Source organism: Vanessa tameamea, chromosome Z (assembly GCF_037043105.1).
Source record: "Vanessa tameamea isolate UH-Manoa-2023 chromosome Z, ilVanTame1 primary haplotype, whole genome shotgun sequence".
Lineage (NCBI taxonomy): Eukaryota > Metazoa > Arthropoda > Insecta > Lepidoptera > Nymphalidae > Vanessa > Vanessa tameamea.
In genome coordinates, this window is record NC_087341.1 from 2,448,901 (window position 1) to 2,470,392 (window position 21,492).

Genomic DNA, 21,492 nt, shown 5'->3' on the forward strand with positions numbered 1-21,492 from the left:
AGCCGAAGTTCTACGTCTGCGGTGAATTCATCACAGCTTATTTAATTGTAATAAACAGATACCTTGGATTTTATTTGGTTTCTACTTCAGTCTCTAGATTTTTATGAATTTTAAAATTAACACTAACTAGCTTCGCATATTAATCAATGTTTGAAACGAAGAGTTTGTAATAAGTTATTTTCAACGTTTTTATACCGAAACATCCCAATGGTTAGCACACGTGAGACTTTATAATTCAACCCAAAAAAAACAAATGTAAATTAGCCTCAAGTGTATTTAATATTTGTGTTCATTATGTTCCACCAACTTACATTTAAACAGCGTAGTTGAGCAAACTCCAAACGAAAGCAAACAGATATTTGTGCTTTTATCTTTTACGTAATATATATCAGTTTAGAGGCGGATGATTTCTTAATACAATATTTTTAGCAAATTTATGCGGTATTCATTTTAATGACTTAGCAGTTCTTCGTCATCGATAGAAGTGATTACCGACCAACAGTTGGAAAAATCGCTAATTATTAATATATTAATCTAAGATATAATTCAAGAACTGTAACAACGGTAAATTGAATGTGTTTTTGTTCTCAAGATTCTGAACAGTTTTATTACTCGAATAATCACATAAATTACATAATTCGAAGTGCTTTCGAATATAAATGGCTGTTTACTGCAACGTAATTATAATGGTGATTATTTCATTCTACAGAAGATTAGTCAACTGCAGTAATATTATCTTTCTTCTTCTCTCTTATAGACCGATATCTCTGTTAGAGAGAGATATCAATATTAATGTCAGGAGATATCAGGTGCAACCTGCTAGCTCCGCGTTGCCAATGAAGATAACTTTTTATTGAGCCCGAGAATTAAGCTCAGTACCATATCTAAGGATCAACATCTACAAAACCAACGACGCAATATCTTTGTTCAGTCATAACACCGAGCTTAGCTGGATAAAACCTGTTTTTTTTTATTATAGTTTAGTATAACTGGCCTTTGAGATATTTAAATAAACTTTGACTGCAGTGTAAAAAGTATTAAAACTAAGACTTGAGGAAATATTAAACAAGTTTTATTATAGCGTATAAAATGAGCAACTGAAGGATCTGTAGAACGTAATAATATAGACTGAAAAAGGTTCTATGTGCTGAAGTGACGTGACGTCACGTTACGTACTTGTTTTATGAAACGTTACCTTTACTTACTATATTTCTTGAAAAACCTTTATATCCGTATAACGTGACTGAATTAAATAATTTTATGAAGAAAATTGTGATGTCTTATTTTTTTTTTATTTTCTCATTTTGATTCCGTGTTCTTAATAACACTGCTTACCGAGATGGCCCAGTGGTTAGAACGCGTGCATCTTAACCGATGATTTCGGGTTCAAACCCAGGCAGGCACCACTGAATTTTCATGTGCTTAATTTGTGTTTATAATTCATCTCGTGCTCGGCGGTGAAGGAAAACATCGTGAGGAAACCTGCATGTGTCTAATTTCAACGAAATTCTGCCACATGTGTATTCCACCAACCCGCATTGGAGCAGCGTGGTGGAATATGCTCCATACCTTCTCCTCAAACGGGAGAGGAGGCCTTAGCCCACCAGTGGGAAATTTACAGGCTGATTATGTTATGTTTATGTAATAACACTGCTAAATATAAAAGTGTATCGCATATCTTTCGACCTGTTTGACGACATACTTAATGAAGACTTTTAAAACTGGATGAGTTATAATTAATGAAATTCGAATTTAAATATATATTGCTTATTATTATATACTATATAACAACAGAGAAGTAGAGAGTAAGAAATGACATCGTGTTTACATTGACGGTATGAATATACGAATCGGTAAATAGCGGAGGCACCAAAAGATAATTTTCATCAAATAGTTAATAAGATTTAAGGATTAACTCAAGAAAGATATGATACATTTGAAGTTGAGCTACCGGCATGTCATTTTGAGGGCATCATACAATTGACTGCCTCGTTGATCTAATGGCTTGATATAAGGCTATAGATCCTGGTTCATGAACCAGATCAAACCTCAGCTTAAGCTGATAAAAAGTTAATTGACTTGTCCATCAAAAAAATCTCAGTGATAGCCTTAACTATGAAAGTTGCAAGTGTGGAGACTCCCGTTCCTCGGAAATCGCGTAAAGCCATGGGTCCTGCGCCTTAACTTTTTCCGTTAATTTCATGACGGAGAGAGTGTACCTGGGTTGGCTCACACATGTGCACTATTATTTGGCCTGCGTAGTTGTTTGGTCTCGATTGAGATTGGGCGCCATGCCCGTAATCGGCCGAACGACATTATCATTGTACTATAAAGAACGGCTGATAGATTGATTCGATAAAACATTTAAGGTAGCTTGCATTAATCATATACAATTAAAGTAATGTCCTGCAATACTTTTTTATGAAATAGTTAGTCGGATGGTTAGTCGGTTCTGACGGTAAGTGGTCATCAAGGCGCATATACATTACGCAGACATTTACGTGTATATCTCCGATGCGCCACTAATCTTGGAAAGTAAGTTTCTATGTCCCTTGTTCCTCTAATTAAACTGGCTCACTCACCATTCAACCAAACTACTGTTGCTTGGCGGTAGAATATCTGATGTATACCCACACAGACGGGCTTGCACAAAGCCCTACCACCAAGTAACTCCACAATTTATTATTACGTATATAATACTTTACAGACTTGTTTTATAATGTTAAATAAAACCTTCTTCACCCCTTATAAGTTGAGTGAACTTATCACCATACCGCGTACCTTGACGCGTTAATTTATCTAAGGTAAAGTTTATTGTAGAGCTATGTTTAAATTTGATCGATACGTAGTCAATTTATATTTATTTAAAATAGCCAAATCAACACGAGATACATGGACATTATTTCTATTGGTAAACTGCCAAACAATAACGTTTGTATTTTAATGGGGGTGAATAAGATAATTTAGTTACATGCAAAAACGACCCAACATCTTAGATCTGGTTGGTGTCGCATTGCCGGTGTTCGAAGCTATGTATACTTCTTACAATGTAGTTTTATGTGGGTTGATCTGAGTTAATACCAATTTATATTCAAAATTGACGACTGCCTCGTTGGCCGCAGATCTCGCCTGCGTTCAAGATCCGAATTCTTATGATAAACAGCGATCTCACAAGAATTATCTTATTCAGAATATAAAAATATCATCTCTGTTAAGTGTAAAATATCATAATGCGAAATTTGAAAATGTTACAAGAATACAAGGTTATATTAATAATAAAGGCGTGGACTTCATTTGTTTTACTTCTGTGACTGCATTTGTTGATTTCAAGGCAGGATATGGAAATTTAATTGTACTTTATGGACACATTCTGGAATTAAAATGCTGGAAAAGAATAAATACTGAGTTTCTTTACTTCTCGGCAGAATCAAAATGAATCGGTGGTAGTTTTACATTTAATTCAACAGTGGGGCGTGACGATTCAAATGTGTTTTTATGATGGAATGAAGAATGTTTTAATTTGATTTAACTTCCTACTTATCCATGGATTTATTTATTTCGTCTTTTTTTTTTTTATAAAATCGGTAGTCGGACCGGCGAATGGGCCACTTGATATTAAGTGGTCGCCACCGCCCATAGATATTGGCGCTGTTAGAAACATTAAACATCCCTTATTTCGCCAATGCGCCACCAACCTTGGGAAGTAAGGTGTTATGTCCCACATGCCTGTAGTTACACTGGCTCACTCACCCTTCAAAACGGAACACAAAAATACCAAGTATTGCTGCTTGGCGGCAGAATGTCTGATGAGTCGGTGGTACCCACCCAGACGGGTTAGTACAAAGCCCTACCACCAAGTGGATTTATAATATTAGTAAAATAGCACGTTGATTATCAAATCAGAGTATGCTAAGTGTTCATATTAAAAAGTCTTACATTTGCTATTAAATAAATTCTGTACCTACCAGTGATGTTAAGTATGTTAAGTATGGAATCGCGTGGGCTTTTGGCCTCCAACATTGAGATATATCGCTTATGTAAATTAACCCTGTCTGCGATAGAAACTACAGTAAAGTAAAAAATACCAATCTCTCTATTCAGACTTTTAAATTGCATTCAGGGAAAATAGTTTATTTTTTGCGTTTTGGTTTTGCATGCAATAGTTTGCACTCGGGAAGTTAGGTTTATTTTACAATATAGTAATTGGAACTTCGACGAATGCAAATATAGGAATAAAGGAAAAGCGACCGTGTTAGCTCAGCTACGTGTAGGTTAGCTTTATTTTTATATTGACAAATGGTTATTAAAAACATATGTGGCCAGCTTGTTTACTAAAGGTAAATAGCGGTTTTTTATTTATTCAATTAAGAGTCAAAAGTATTTGTTTTATTTTCATTTTATTCAATTATTCCGTTGCTGAATTTTAATAGAACATTTTATCGAGATGTTAACTTTTAAGGTTTACTCTCTCGTTGCAGTAACTATGTAGTTTATGTGGCTACAGATCTTGAGGTCTTAAGTTCAAACCCCGATCGTGCAAATAAATAACAATAGGAATCGAGAGAATAACGTCAACCTTGAAACTACACGACCAACAAAGCTGAATCTGAGCAGGTGTTTTCACTACATAACTAGCGATCGCTTGAATGGCAAGGAATTTGATCTTTAGCCACCCCATGGGATATTTATGAGCACATTATGAATACCACTTTTGATGGTAATTGATCAAACTGTATCGAACTCTATTAATTACAAACAGACAAACCAAAATTTTTTTCTATCCAGATACGTTAAACATATCATCGTGGTTACTAAGAATAGATTTTGTGGTAATAGACTCGCATGAGTCATAAATTTCTGGATTTTATTACAAGGGGATGTTATAAGTGAGATATTTTTCGGAACTATATAATATATATACAATAATATATAAATAATTCATAAAACTGACCGTGAAATGTTCTAAATCTATACTAATACTATAAATGTGAAAGAAACTCTGTATGTTACGCCTTCACGGCCAGCGACTGAACCGAATTTGTGAAATTTTGTACGAAGCAAGCTTTAACGACAAGGAAAGACATAATTTTTATACCTAAAACCGGACGATCAACCCATAAAACGCAAGTGAAGTCGCGAGCGATAACTAGTCAAAATATATGTATCAATGATTTTTTGTAAATAATATGCAATATTCATCATATAAGTTGTTACATATAAATATATATATAATCCACACAGCGAACACCTATTTAAATTACGTAACAATTAACCCTTTTGTATTGAAGACCAAAAATATATTTTACAAACGAAACAAACATCGTTTTCCATAGTATTAAATCCACGCGAAGGTTTATTTGCGTACGTTACTATATAGTAAACTTTAACTTTCGCTTTCATGAAGGCTATTTCTGTTACGATTCATTTCCTAGAATTTATTACGATGGTCTGAGTATTTATTTGATAGTATAAATATTACCGCTTCAAAGGTTAGGTTAGAAACTACTCAAGTTTTCAAATTGAAAATTGAATGTTTAATATATGGAATAACTGAATAAATATCATTTGCCTATCGTAATAATTGTATTTCTTATCGTAAGCATTATATAGTATTATAATAGAGTCTTATACTGTACTATTGTTACTATTTACTTTTCATTTCAATAAAGAACGTCTTGCTTACCATCGTCACGGTAGCATGATAGGTAAACTTAAAAAAAAAGTCTTCTATGCCATAACACGTATTGTCATCGATACCGAATCACTATGTAAAATTTTAACCCCGTAGGATAAGAAAAAGTGGTTCTAATTCAGCTCGCAAGATTTGACCTTGAGAAGTTTGATAAATTATCTTCAATTGGCTTGTATTTTCGAATGATTTTAGTAATTAAAAATTCGCAAAGGCAATCGAACACTTATACACACACTACAGTACACGCATCACTCACGACTCTATACAGACACACACAACGACATGAAGATGATAAGAAATATTAAACTATTCCGATTGAACAAATACGAATTCCAAGAATGAAACGCTTGCGAAAACTAGTCACAAATCTTATATTATTTGGGTTATTACACAATCACGTCCCGATTGTAGGATGAATTCAAATGAAATACCGCATAAAGGTAATACGCCTGAATGAAAAGTAGTTTTATTTTTAAGTAGTATAATAGTTAGTGTTTTATATCAAGGAATAATAAACGTAAAAGCTTTGAGTGTATTAAAATGGCGGGAGTATTAACACTGCGGTTCTACAAATACCGAGAACTTCTTTAAGAATAATTTTTATATATTTTAGTTTAACTTTTATTATAAAATATTACAACCACTACCTTTCGTTAACGTATAACAATTTTCTTTCGTTATGAAATAAAATACTTGCGGCTAACGTTTACGTTGGTTTAATTAAATCACTTTATAGTATGATTAGACATTTTATGAAGACAGCGGCGTTGTAAAAAATACATTAATGCTATCTCGGATAAATCTTGCTTCTATAAAACGATCAAGAGTTTTATAATAATAATTTAAAACATTTTATATTTTAAAATAAATTCCTATCAGAATCTTGTACTCTTATTTATATAATGACAAAAATTACAATATGATGTAATCGCAGCGCCACCTACTGGGACCAGTCTAAGCGAAACAGGACCCACGAAAAATATACAAAAAAAAAAATCGAAATCAGTTCAACCGTTTCGGAGTAATTCAGTTACGGACACACCTACAGAAGAATAATAAATTATGTATAATAAACATTAGCGATACCAGTATTTATATTTAAATGTAAACTGTGGAATTATTACAATAACGTTTAGTTTGTCAACTAAACTAACGAATTGGATTACTGTAATGTTAGATATAAGTTTTTTTTTTGTTAATTAAAAAATAAATAAATTATATAATATGAATAGTCCGTAAATGTACATGCCTTTACACGTTAAGGCTTCTTTCTAGTACTCATAGCTTATTACACCAATGTGGCATAATATTGTGCTCTACATAAGGCTTTTGTCTCACGATGTTTTCCTTCACCGATAAGTGTAGGTTGAACTATACACATGCTAAATAAATAAATATACAGTGGTGTCTTTTTGGATTCAAACATGCGAACTTCCATTACGATTCTCATATTCTTACCACAGTTCTGATGGTATTTTTTTTATGATAGACGGGTTAGAGAATGGGCTACGTGTCCTTTAGTCTACCGCCCATAAACATTGGCGCCATAAGAAATAGTAACCACTCCTTGCATCGTTAATGTTCCCCACCAAGTAAAGCCGAGCCATTGGACTATGAATGCCAATTTTCGAACACCGTGCTGCTACTGAACATTTTTGTGTTTCTGTCAATTGAACTCGTAGTTCAATATTTAATAAGTAGTAGTCAACTATATTCATAGATATATTGTGGTCATGATTTATATTTACTCTAATAGCAATATCTCTGCTGATACCGATAAGTCTTAAACGAAGTAAAATTGAATTTCACAATATTGTGCATGTATGTACGTGCACGCATATTTTAGTAATAATTTTGCAATGTGTTAATACATAGATAAAGTGAGCTTTTTAATTTCTTTAAAGACCGAAAAAATGGTGGAATATGCTCCAAACCTTCTCCTCAAAAGGAGAGGAGGCCTAAGCCCAACAGTGGTAAAAATTACAGGCTGCTAATGTAATGTAATGTAATATTATTATTTATTCAAACTGGTTCTTATAAAAATTATGGAATTGTCATGAAGCTGTATAATATTATATGTAAGACGGCAAAAGATTCAATAGTTATGTTGTTCATTAAATTACATATTAATAAATTAAATAAAACTAAATACTCATTTATCTTGCAATAAAATCAACGAATTCTAATTCAATTCGACTAAAATATACCATAGTCATTAATTTATGTGTATAGGAAATATTTCTCTTTGTTAAGTGGTTTTAGTGTTGTAGATAAATTGTCTTGGCGTCTTTAATCCTATTATGGTCTCGGTGTACTTCAAAGAGGCAATAGAGAATTACATTTACGGATGTAATCTTGTTTGAATTCAACCTGGTGATGGAGACTAGCTTTGCTACGACCGAAACATGTAATCTATTAAATGATCGTATTTGGGATTTAGTAGACTTAGTAGACTAAAGATAATGTATTTAAAACATAGAGTTTAAAGCTGTGTATTCTGATATATGAAATATATAAATTCTAGAGCACAATATTATATTTTAACGATAAGATACTTTAAAGAATATAATATTTTTATAGGCTATTTTGTTGATATATATTTTGTTTTTCTAGTTGTAGTGCAAAAACCTTCATTAAAAGTATAACATCTCGCCTTGCCTCCACTGGTGACAGGAGAAATGGTTCTCGTTTGCCCAGAGAATCGAATATGCGATTCAACGGGGAAATGCTGCTAGAATCTTTGCCACCATTCCACGTGGTCATCATTTCTACAGTAATCATTTTTTAGTTCTTATTTGTATAAGATTAAGGCCTTGTATTTAATTATTATTAAAAAATAAATAATGAAGACAAAGATACTTACTGAAATAGTAGAAATAATTTGAAGTTAAAACATATTATGTGAGAAAGAATTACAAATATTATTACAAGTTTATAATTCCTGCCGCGTTGACGTCATCAGCGGGCGAAAGCTACGAGGCCAATGACCTTTCAAAAGGCAACGAAGCTGTTGTATATAATCTATTTTCCCTTTATAATTCAACTTTATACAATCAATGTCTGTATTAACAGCAATTGATTACGTGTTGTCTCATTTTCGGTGAATATTTTTTAATTAATCACAATTCAACATTTTTTTTTTATTTAGATCGTGTAAGAAAATTATGTTAAACAATAAAATAAAAATATCTCTTAAATCGATTCAGACTAACGCAGAATAAATACCTCTCTTTAGAACAAAGAGAGGTATTTATTTGTGCTATATACAGATATATCCTCAGCAACTGAAAAACTGCGCGAATACCGCGTTGATGTATCAATTTAAGGGTGTGGTCCTGCTGTATGTTGACTTAAACACCTTGAAAAGTTAAAGTTATTATTAAAAAAGTATACCGTATTAAATGTATAATAATAAACGAGATAAAATTTCTGGAAATAAACCGTGTGTTTGACCTCTATTAACGAATATTAATAAAGACTCCCTTGAAAAAATATTCCATGTCAACAAAATTTACTACAGTTTTATTATGCTTACTGTTGATAGTCTATCCGATAATGTCACTTTTTATAGTGAGCACCTTAAATTATTTGTATAAATTATAATTTCGAGGTCATAGACCCGTTGTAATGTTGTTAAAATTTTTGTGTACACTCACATTTATTTACGACGAATAGATATAATTGATTGATATTCTGAAGATTAAAGTTACATAAACGATCACATTTTAAATTTTATAATATTGTTAAATTTAATGACCGTGTATTTTGTCGTATATCTTCAAAAACGGTAGTTTAAATCATGTCATACAAAAGCTACTTTCTTCCGTAGAGTGGGGACCTAGTAATACGGCCATTCTTATGCTTTACTGATATACCAGCTCTTCATACATTTTAGACTATGATTTTATGAATGCACAATTTCGTTAAATATAACATATATAGATAACTCATCACATACACACACAAAATTTACAAAACATATTTATTATTATAAGGTAAAAAAAAGTTGCGGTGAGTTGCAAGGATTCTCTTTACAGCTAACTCTTTTTTTCTATACTGAATATGCGCAGCTCCTGGTCCAAATCTGGGGCCTAAATCCCAGGCCCTAGGATTGGATGAAAATCATTGATGTACTTTCGACTAAGTTACTCTGGAGATGGCCAGTTAACCAGAATATTCCAGATTATGACGCTAGTAAGCCACAAAAGCGTTTTGAACACCTTAGAGAATATCTTGTCGACATTGATATTACTTAGTAAAGTCTTAAAATATTTTACATTGGAACACACAATACAGCAATACAATACAATCGACATGTTTGACATGAACTACGAGGGAGTTAGCCTTTTACCTCTATTATATTGATATAATTTAAGCCTTTATTATTGCAAAATGTTTAATTATTCATTTTCATTTAATGACATGTGTATATTTCACACGGTTTAATACTTCGCACCTGAGTTTATTTGCTATGCCCGTGCCAAGTACGGGTTGATTGCAATGTAACCGAAAATATTAAATAAACTTAAATTTTATACGGAAAAGTTTACATAGTGATTATTTAACGGAAAACTTTACAAATGTATAAGGACAAAGTTATTCTTCAATTATTTTTAATAACGTAAAAATATGTTTAAGTTCAAATATAAGCACTGGTTATTACTAATAAAGTAATATAAGTAAGATTTAGTTTGCTTAATTTTGTAGAGCTTAGGTCCAGTGGCTAGGCCAAGGGTATCTTCAGACCGCGGACTTCAATAAATGTACCGTGAGATGTTGAAAGAAAATATCACAAGGAAACCTGATGTGTCGGATGCAATTGTCATATGTTCCTATATAGTGACTCGAATTCTAGCAGCGAAGGAGTAGATAAAGCCCTTAATCAGCAGTTTTAACTGAGAGAAAATATAGATATATTCGTTCGATTTTCACTTTTAAATGACAGTATACTTCAGTTGTGTATGCTTGACGAGCTCTGTTAAATCGTCTACAAATTGGTTGTTACAGTTCATTGTTATGCTACTGTTGATACGGAATTGAAATTTATTAAAAAGAGCCGAGATGACCCACTGGTTAGAACGCGTGTATCAGACAAGCACCACTGAATTTTCATGTACTTAGTTTGTTTTTATAATTCATGAAGGAAAGTGAAGTGTGGTGAAGGAAAATATCGCGAGTAAAGCTGAATGTGTCTAATTTCAAGGAAATTCGGACACATGTGTATCCACCAACCCACATTGAAGCAACGTGGTGGAATATGCTCGAGCTTTCTCCTTAAAAGGAAAGGAGGCCTTAGCCCAGCAGTGTGAAATTTACAAGCTGTTACTGTTGTCGCTCTGTTGTTGAAATATGAACTATTTCTTAAACCGCCTGGTGTTCACTACGTACACTAATATGTTACATAGGCAAAAGTATTGCTGTTTGACTGTAGATTAACTGAACTGTGGGCTTTTACTATCAAAACGAGCCTTTGCAATTTTGCGAAGCTCTGTTTGTTGTAATATCTAAAGGGTTGTAATATCTCAAAAATTTCTACACGATTACAAAACAAACGTATAATACCCAAGCATTAAAAAGAACCCAGTTAAATCGAGCACAAGAACAAAATACATACCTTTTTAAAATGTTTAACCAGTTGGTTTGAGCAATCAAAAATTTAATCTCGACCAATTAAATCGTCCCCCTAGGGTGATCTAACGCTATGCAGAGTTTACGAATTTAACGATGTGAAAGTACTAGATATTAAAGGGCCCTTAACTTTCTAATTTACCTTTGAAATACAAAGCTGATTAATTCAAACGATTCTTAGGTAATGGTTACAGCGCTCTGAGCTACGAAATTATGCTTGTGAAGCTTAAAATATAAGCAAGAATACAATTGAAATACAGGAAGTTGGAGTAAATTTTATACTCTATTTTATTTACTGGTTGTACGTGACAGAAAAAATGTTCATGTAACATAATATACACGGACCTATTTGTGTGCTTGTATGAAGAAACCGAACTTTCAGCTTACTATCTCCACAAAAGCCGCCTACACTCCAAACCATATCTCAGTCAGACACATGCCTACTTCAAGGAACTCTCCAAACATCTGAGCGTCTCTAACATGAGAACGTAAAGAATAGAAACAAATTTAATGTCTGCGTGAGTGTGTGTGCCGCTTAACAATTTATTTTAACAGATACGATTTTTCTTTAAAGAGAATAAATATCGTGATAAATATGTAATGAGCGTTCTCAGTAGAATCTTTTTTTACACGTGAGAAAATTATTAAAGTATTATCATACTCTACTATCTCGCCTAACGGAGCGTAATATTTCTTCCATTATAATAAGAAAATGTTCAGTGCGATATTAACCGCTTTAGTGACTTTTATGAACATATACAATAATTTTCCTTTAATTTATTTTTTTATAGTTTTGCAGATATTTTAATTTTCAATTTAAATTTGTTTTATATATCGGAATGGTATTATTTATAAATCATTTATATAAAAAAATTGCTTAGAAATTATGAGCTGGTAAAACGAAAAATTGTAAATTGATGGATAAAACATGTTTCTTCTCTTAAATCAAAAGAAAAATATCGTAAAGACTTCAGCCCTATTTATACACCAATCCACATTTAAGCTACGTGGTGGAAAAAAAATCACAACTGCTTAAGAAAGAAGCCTGTGCTTCGGAAAGGTATTATATGTTTACATTCGGTGTTTATTAATATTACTCTTAAACGAATTGTCCTGTATTAAAAATAACATTTAAGTATAATCAATATTTATCAAACAAAGGGGACATATATATTGATAAAATTAAAAACATCTTAAAGTTCGCTAGAAGAAAACTAGTACGAATTTATATAATAAATTAAACTGTTCATCGAAAATTTTACTCAAATCACTAACCGAAGTATATAAAATCAAATCCTAAATCTAGGATTATTCCACTTCTCTCACCGTTAAAGCCACAATTGTACAAAATTAAATTTATAATGGTCTTCAATTTATCTCTCTGTTCAAAAGTTCAATCAGTTAATACAATTTTGGAATTCAGTACTGGTTTCAGTATTAACTCCTGTAGAATATACATTTTGTTTTTTAGTTACATGTCCTATTAAAATCGTGGTATCTCAGATTTTATACATAATCAGTATATAATAAATTTTGTGCTTAATAAATAAGGAAAACATCGTAAGAATTCTATTACCCGACATGAGGCCAGCGAAGGGGGTATAAACTCAAGCTCTTCCTCCAAAATCTTCTTAAAAGGAGGGAGCGTGGGTCCTTATCCAGCAGTGGAAACTTATATGCTGCTGTTTTGCTTTTTATATGCAAGCATTGTGTTTTTTCCTCCCGTAAGAATTCAAATCATGAAGCAATAACATACGTTAATGAAAAACAGTAATTTGCCTTTCTCATTATCAGAACGTAATTTAAAGCAATATTGATATTATATATTCGTATCGAGAACGAATTTTAAGTTGTATTAATATTTTTTTTTTTTCAAATGATATAGGTATTCATTTTGAAATTGTTTGTAGTTCATTATAGTGTGTTACTTTTAATAATGATACTTTTATTTCTGAATTCGAATCGTTCGCATTTTTTCAATATAGGGCGATGCGCGTAATTTATCAATGTTTTTGATTCTAAATTAAGTTATGCTCCTTTTGGCACGTTATGAAAAAATATATGAGAGTATTTGCGAGCACATGTCATGAAAACTAAACGATGAAGTTGCTCGCTAAACCTCCAATCAAATGTCGCGTTATTCAAAATAGGCAACTTCACATCTTATCTTATTTTACAATGTTTATATTATTACAAATTCAAATTGTCAATCTTTAAATTTATGAGGGATTGTTATATTTATCGTAACAACAACTACAATTTCCGTATTCATAAATTGATTATTATTATTTGATTGTATATAAGTAGTTGCATTAAATTAACTGTTTTAATAATCCCAATAATGCGCCTACATAAATATACGTACCTTTTTTTATGTCAAAAGAGTTCTAAATCACCAACTTATTCGCTAATAGTAGTTGTCCATATTCAAGTTTTGTAAGATTATTCGTAACGCGCTTAAAACGCTCAAACGTTTTAATAAAACCCTCGGTTTATCGTTTACCGTGATTAAATGTTGTCCTATTAGATTTTCAAGTGAGGGTAAATATTAATCACAAGTATTGACGTAGAGAAATGTACACGATAATACCTCGTTGACAGTTTGCTAATACTCGAGGTTGGCTCCGTGCAGAAAATCAGAATTATATTGTTAGACATACAATATACGAACACAAATATACAAACTAATACATTTATTTCACAATCAATATATTAAGCCTGTTATTATTATTACAAAGAAGTATCGATGTGATACTTAAAATTTGTACATAAATGTAAATAATTGTGTCAAGTCTTCCGCGAAGCGATTTGCGCCTATACGCTACGCTGAGTGCTACGGAACGCTACGGATTGCTACGAAATTTCAGGTACTTATTCTTTTTAATCTTATTAGAGCTTCTGAAATTATTAACTTGTATTTATTAAGATTAAAGTGTAAATTAAAAAAATAATAATATATGTTCAATTATATTAGTTAAAAAATATATTTTAGATAGCTTTAAATTTGAAAACTGTACTATCGCTACACCGTGATATTCATAAAACCCCGTAGTTTCTCTTCATAAAAATGTTATTACAATAATATTATTTTACAGCATCTATCGTGAAAGCAATTTCGAACCATCAACATTTATCCAACTTACGTCGCCATAATTAACTACAATTTTATCTTATAAAGTATGCATTATTGATAAAAGTTATGTCCTCCATAAAATTTTATTGTCGATTCATAAGATACATTGTCTATTGTGTATAATTTTCTCTGACGGTATAATGACACTGACTATAAAATAACCTTTGCAACCAACAATAAAACTGTCATATAATCTTATGTTACGTAAACGCTTTTAAATTACATAGACACTACGGTAATAAATCTTCTATTTTCAATTAATGGCAGGGTAATCTACGTTCATATTCTATAACACACGTTCAATGAAATATCTGTTTAATTTTACGTTTTTGCTCTACCTACTACCCCTAGTTAGTAGCGCGATAGTATTTAGTCTAATATTTTGTTAATCAACTACTTACTTATTGCAAAAAGTTTCAAAATTTTAAAACGTGAGATAAGCGCGATCAAAAAAATAAACAAATTCTTTGGCTTTAAGACTATAGACAGGTATAATATAATTATAAAGCGATTGCAGTAGAATACTTTGCAAGAAAAGAGAATTATCGAGGGATTATTTTAAAAAACTGCTATTTACATTGGGAGGAGCGACGAAAATAAATCTTTTCAAAAGCTGTAGACATTCAGTTAGTATAACGATACTTGTAAGGCACCGAATTTTCTAATTGTGCAACAAATTAACTATTTCATAGTCATATAAGAATAATTACAAATAAATTGCAAACAAACTAGTAGTTTCTAGTAAACATTATAAAAAATCATAACCTTAAAATTATACACCGTTAATTAACAGTTAGTTTCCGCTCCAAGCCCATGTTTCGTGCCAAGGCCAACATAGTTCGTTTTAAAGTTGATTAGATCTCTCTAATGGAATGGGAGCATGAATGACACAAAAAGTATTCATTGCACGCTCTTTGAAATGTACACTTTGCTACGTAATTTTTCCAAGAAATCTTCACTATCCATGAAGATAAAGATCTCATAAAGCCATCTCTCTAATGAAATATTTTTAAAGGGATTTTAATATTACGGGTATTTCTTGAACCTCAAAGCATTCATCCTCGTAATAAGACTCTTTGATAGTTTATTTGTAATATACAAAATCAAACATTTTTAAATTCAGTTAAGACTTAATATATGATTACATATTATCTAAAAGATTAATTCAGTATCGATTTAAAAAGAAAGCATCCGATACCGTTTTTTTAAACAAAAAAAATCTTTATCGAAATACTGACATACCAACCGATACTAGCGCGTGATGAACGAAACATAAAAATTGCATTGCTTGCTTGGAATCGTACCCGTGATCTTCAGGTATTCTTTCCTCAGGCCTATCTCTTCTCTGAAGATATGTTAAAACGCTTTTATTTAAATTATTGTATAGCTTATAGTTTAACATTGGATATAATAAACAAACAGTAGTAATTCATTTTAATCGCATGTCTCATCAAGTCCAGTAAACATTTCCACATTTCGAAAAGAAAATGCACCCTTTTCTTCGGCTTATCGTCATTAAGTTGTCAAAACGGAATATAAACGACTAAAACTGGTATTTAGGTTGCAGGAAACGTCCACCATTACTCAAACTTTGAAATCTATAGTATTCGTAAGCATAAAACGTTTTTAATAATAATATTTAATGTGATAGATTTTTTTTATATTAGCTATGCATATTGTTATTGAATTTCCACGGAATAAGCGTCCATGGACTAATTCAACGTCATTGGTTTGTTTTCGTGTATACTCACTCATAATAAAATTTAAAAAAAGAACGAAGAAACCCAAGCAGTATTTATAATATGTACATGGTTACCGCACATAATATGATGATTGTCGTGTTATATGGGATAGGTTATGTTATCAGAATGACTATTAAAGACGTGTACTTGGTTGTAGGGCTTTGTGCAAGCCTATCAAGTAGGTACTACCCACTCATCAGATATTCTTCCGCCAAGCAACTATACTTGGTCTTGTTGTGTTCCGGCTTACGAGGTGAGTTAACCAGTGTAAGTACAGGCACAAGTGACATAAAATTTAATCTCCCAAAGTTAGTGGCGCATTGGCGTAGTAAGGGGTAGTTATTATTTCTAACAGCGCCAATGTCAATGAGCGGTGGTGACCACTTAACATCAGGTGGCCCATATGCCGGTCCGCCTTATTACGTAAAAAAATATATTTTCTTAAGAACAATATATTGTCTTTCTTCTGACATGTAAGTTTCAGTACCAGCTTGGAGTCGTGTAGTTTGCGGGGTTAATAAGTTAATAAGTGCGCAATCCGGATCCACCAGATAAGAGTGCAGGTGACCATTGCAAATTCTACAGTAATTTGATCCACGATCCTCAAAGAGCGCCTTCTCCGTATTCTTAGTTAATAATTGGTTAGATATCCAGTAAAATTTCAAAGGTCATCTTATTATGGAAGCAACGGCAGCATTGAGCCGTCTGCTGCCGAATGGGGATATTCCGAATGTTGGATGTCACCTTCAATTTTCTGATGTGTATCTATAGCTCTATGTGAATTCCTAATATGGGTCAAAAATATGCCTGCGCAGGCCGTAACTGGCAACGGTCGGTAGGAGTCAGCTTGTAAATTTGGTGGAATCCATCCCGGGACGTTGGCAGTGGGTCCCTAGTAAGTAACCTACGGACGAGAGACACTAGAATGTCAGCTGTTCGATAAAAAACAGCGATGGCGATACAAACGATTTGAAACATACGACAGTATTCCAGATCGGTTAAAACATACTAATCCAAAAAAATATATCCGTCAAGCAGTTTTAAAAATTATCTCGTAAATACGATTTGAACGCAACCTCCAGTAGCAGATTTTCTGTATAAGTGAGGACATACATACATACATACGTACATACATAAACAGCCTGTAAATTTCCCACTGCTGGACTAAGGCCTCCTCTCCCTTTGAGGAGAAGGTATGGAGCATATTCCACTACGCTGCTCCAATGCGGGTTGGTGGAATATGTTGGTGAGGACAAATTGCTGATAATAACATATGAATAATAAATTTTCCGGTTTCACTTTAGCTACTGAGAAATGCTCGACATACTTCGGAAGACTACAGTTACCACCGACGCTGAGCGGAAGCGTCGCATCGTCGTCGGCGGATTGATTTCGTGATAACGAAGATAAAATAGGAGCATTTCATAATTATTTCTAATATACTATGCTCATATTCTTCTGTTCCAATATGCAGCTTGTATTAATTTGAGGAAACACGACGGTTGCCTTTGCTTACGTAACGTGGTAACGATTGGAAATTATAATAGTTTTACTTATAATTTAATAACAAATATATATATATATTTAAATATCTACATCGCTAATGCGCCGCCAAGGTAATTAAGATGTTACCTGTTCTAAACAGCAACCCAAGATAAAAAGTATTGCTGTATGGCGGTAGCATACTTAATACGCGTATGATACCTACCCAGACCACCAAGCCACCATGATTTAATAATAATAAACCCCGTACTATTTTAAAAATGCCGTACCGGTATGTATTGTAATAAAAATTATAAAATAATTGTATCAATTCCATATAATATTTAAAATATTTATTATAATTAATGGCAATCATAAATAAATATGTATTTATTGCTTATTTTATTTCATACTTTCAAATTAGGTGTTACCTCAAAACATGATGTATGCAATATTTAGATTGACCACATGAACTGAAACTGAACTACGTTGTCGTAATTTAAAACATTTTAAAACCATCAAACCGTGTCATAGCGAATTTCGTGTGTCTCTATTACGTATCGGCTTAATTATTGGGCGCACGAAATACCATTAAATTTTAAAACCAGCTGATTGCTACACAAGTAGGTCAAGTTACGAGCGTTTTTTTAATCAATTCTTCTTCGAAACAGCTTAATTACAGAGATAATTTAATTTAAAAAAAAATGTTAACTGTATTTTTTCTGTGTTTATTCATAATACAATGTTCGTAATGTTTAGTCATAATTTACTATTTTCGTAAATTTTTTAGCTCCATTTATTTTGTAACGGTAATAAATCTTACTGCTACGCCCTAGTAGCATAGTATCCAGCGTAAAAGCATATTTTCAAATTGGAATGATAGATACTGATATTAGGACATCAAAATAAACACTCACTCTCTCTCTGTATATTAGTACAGAAAATAAATATGTATACGATTTGCTCGGATAATGTCTGAAATAGTACTACGTTTGTAATGACAAACGAACGCACCGTTCATAGTTCAATCATTTATCCAATACGACCGTACTACAAAAGGGAATTTTACTTTGTACGGAATACGTGTTCGATATTCAAAATAGACAATTTGAATGAATTTAGTCAAACTTGGAATTCGTTACACTTGACAGTGTCAGCTTGAAATTTTGTTAAAGGAGTTTGTATAGTATTATAAAATAAAAATTAATATTAATAAATAAATAAAAATATTGAATGATTATACAGAATATAAAAAAATAATAAATTAATTAAATATTAATTATTAATATAAAAATAGCATTAATCTAAAACCTACGACTGCGTATCCAAATTATCAAAGTCTAGCCAAAGCTGATTATTATTTTTTTAATTTATAGTTTTATGTTTATCATTTCAGTTTGCAAATAATTAATTAGCAAACTGAAATATAATTAATCTTAATTTCAAATAGAAACGGCAACTGTTTTAATCGTTAAAACATTTTTATTTCTATTTTATGCTTTACTACATTTTATATTTAGAAAATCTAATGTTTGACGTATTTTTTTATACGCAATTGCGATTTAATTATAAAATATATAAACAGCACAAATTATAGAATTACAGCGAAACATAATCTTTAGTTATTCTTGAAATGACTGTTGAAAAAGTCAGATAAGATTGTGAATTGGAAATTTTGCCTTTATTTTGATACAATAAGTGTTTGATAAAAAAAAAACAAAAAAAATTATGAAATTTCAACACAATTTTATAATTAATTTGAAGAAGCAGTTTTGACAAAAAACCATTAGAATAAACAGAAACGCTCAGATGAAACAATGAACGCTTATGCCAAAATCTTAGACGAATCGATAAATTCAACTCCACATCAACGCAACTGCTACGCTTTTTCTTAAAACAGTTTAATCGTCGACACAAAAAAACCAAAAAACTTAATACAATCGTCATAGTGAAGTAAATTACATTTCAATCGCGTATAGGTTTTATTTCCATATAATTAATTACGAACACTGTAATATTTCGTCTTTGCGCATGTGACCTTCTAAACTACGTAAAGGTAAACCCGAACCGCAGCCAAATAATAAAATACAGACATTACGTCACTTTATTCCATCAGAAAATGTCGTTAAATTTAAAATTCCATCCATATATACGATTGCACTCGACGCACGATGCAATAGTTCGCTGCAAACTTTTGAACGGCAAAACTTTTTTCGATGATTTATTAACCATCTTTAACCACTTTAAGCACAATTTATGCATCACAGATCGGTAGAGGAATAATTTAGCTATTATTTTAATTCAATTTAAACCGAAAAAAAGTTAATTTTAATTCATGATTATATTCAAATAAGTACGTGAAATCTCTTTGTTTCGTGGCTGAAACTTCTCATTTCCAGAGTTCGAAAAAAGTTTTGCTCGCTGAAATCGCTTTAATAATTCAAATACTTACGCGACATAATCAGCTTGTGGGAGGAACCCTGCCACGAGCGCTATGAGAAGCAGCGGCGCGCTGCGGAAGCGGCCGTTCATGGCGGGATCACCGGGCGCATGAAGTAAGGAGATAAAACGCGTGACACCGCCGCCGCGTCAGTCGACGGACTGTTCGCTCGACGCGCGCCGTACTCTAGTATCGATTCCTGTGACCCGGACACTGCCTGCCCCGCTATCGACCGTAGCGCCACCGCACGCCCGAATATACTACACTCCTAATTACGACACGGGGCGGTCGCATTAAAACTTCACGTGCGCTCCCAAGTATATCTTCCAATCGGCGATTTTTTAATGTCACGCCTACCCCTTTTATAGAAAAGCGCCTGTTTGTATAATATTGCCTGAGCAATTAAAACTGTAATATGATAAAACCATTATAAAGCCTCTTATTATAAGCATATTTTGTTGTTTATTTTTTATGACGCTTTCACTCGGGAGAAATAATGAAATATTATCTTATTTTATGTTTAGCTGGAAGAACTGTAATATATTTATCTTAATGATACGCCACCCATCAACAAAAAATATCAAGGAAAACTGTGCTATCGAATAAATTCTAAATGTTACCTTAATATTAAATATTTTTGTTTATATCTTTCGATATCTTGAAAAAAATTACTAAAAAAAATCATCGTTAAAGTGTAGGTATTTAATTAAATGCCATCAAATAAAAATTACATATACTTTATTTGGTATGATAAATGAAACCGTGTCAAAAGGGGTAACATCCGTGATGCAACTTTTAAAGCTACGTCTAAACTGTTAAGCAACTTTTAAGCAACGTCTAAAATTTTTAACAGATCCTTATATTTATTATGTAAGTTATATTCGGATTAAATTTAACGATACGATAAACTTATACGTGATGATAGAAATTTTCAACTTTTTGAATATTCGTTACTAAAGACAAATCATTAATATTTTTCCGTACATGCATAACATTACAGAATATATTTTGACAAGCAAAAGTTAATATCTTGATTTCTTTAAATTTATGCCTGAACAATTTCTGCAGCACAAATATCGTATGGATAGCGATTGCGTTACCTTAACGCACTGTAATAGTCAAATCAAATCAAATCAAAAATCTTTATTCAATATAGAAGTGTTTACACTTGCTTATTGATTGTCAAAAATCTACCACCGGTTCTGAATTTAGCACCTCGGACCTGAGAAGAACCGGCGAAAGAAACTCAGCGGGATATTTTTTTTTTTTTCATTTTGCATGTACAATAATAATTATATTTTAGTTATTTGAAACAGCCTGGAGGCGATCATTTCATTCCCAAGGTGTGCAGTCAACTAAAAAGTCATTAGTGTTG

General features: G+C 32.2%; 1 protein-coding gene across 4 annotated transcripts in view; it reads right to left on the bottom strand.

Annotated features, from left to right (window-relative positions):
• Positions 1 to 20,264, bottom strand: part of LOC113403877 (gamma-aminobutyric acid receptor subunit beta) — a 38,098-nt gene extending 17,834 nt beyond the window's left edge. For all 4 annotated transcript variants that reach the window (XM_064220421.1, XM_064220420.1, XM_026644501.2 and 1 more), the window contains exon 1: positions 20,130 to 20,264. In XM_064220421.1, the coding sequence (XP_064076491.1) occupies positions 20,130 to 20,209 (80 nt within the window). In that variant the 5' untranslated portion in view covers positions 20,210 to 20,264. The remainder of the gene's footprint in view (positions 1 to 20,129) is intronic.
• Between the last annotated feature and the right edge of the window lie 1,228 nt (positions 20,265 to 21,492).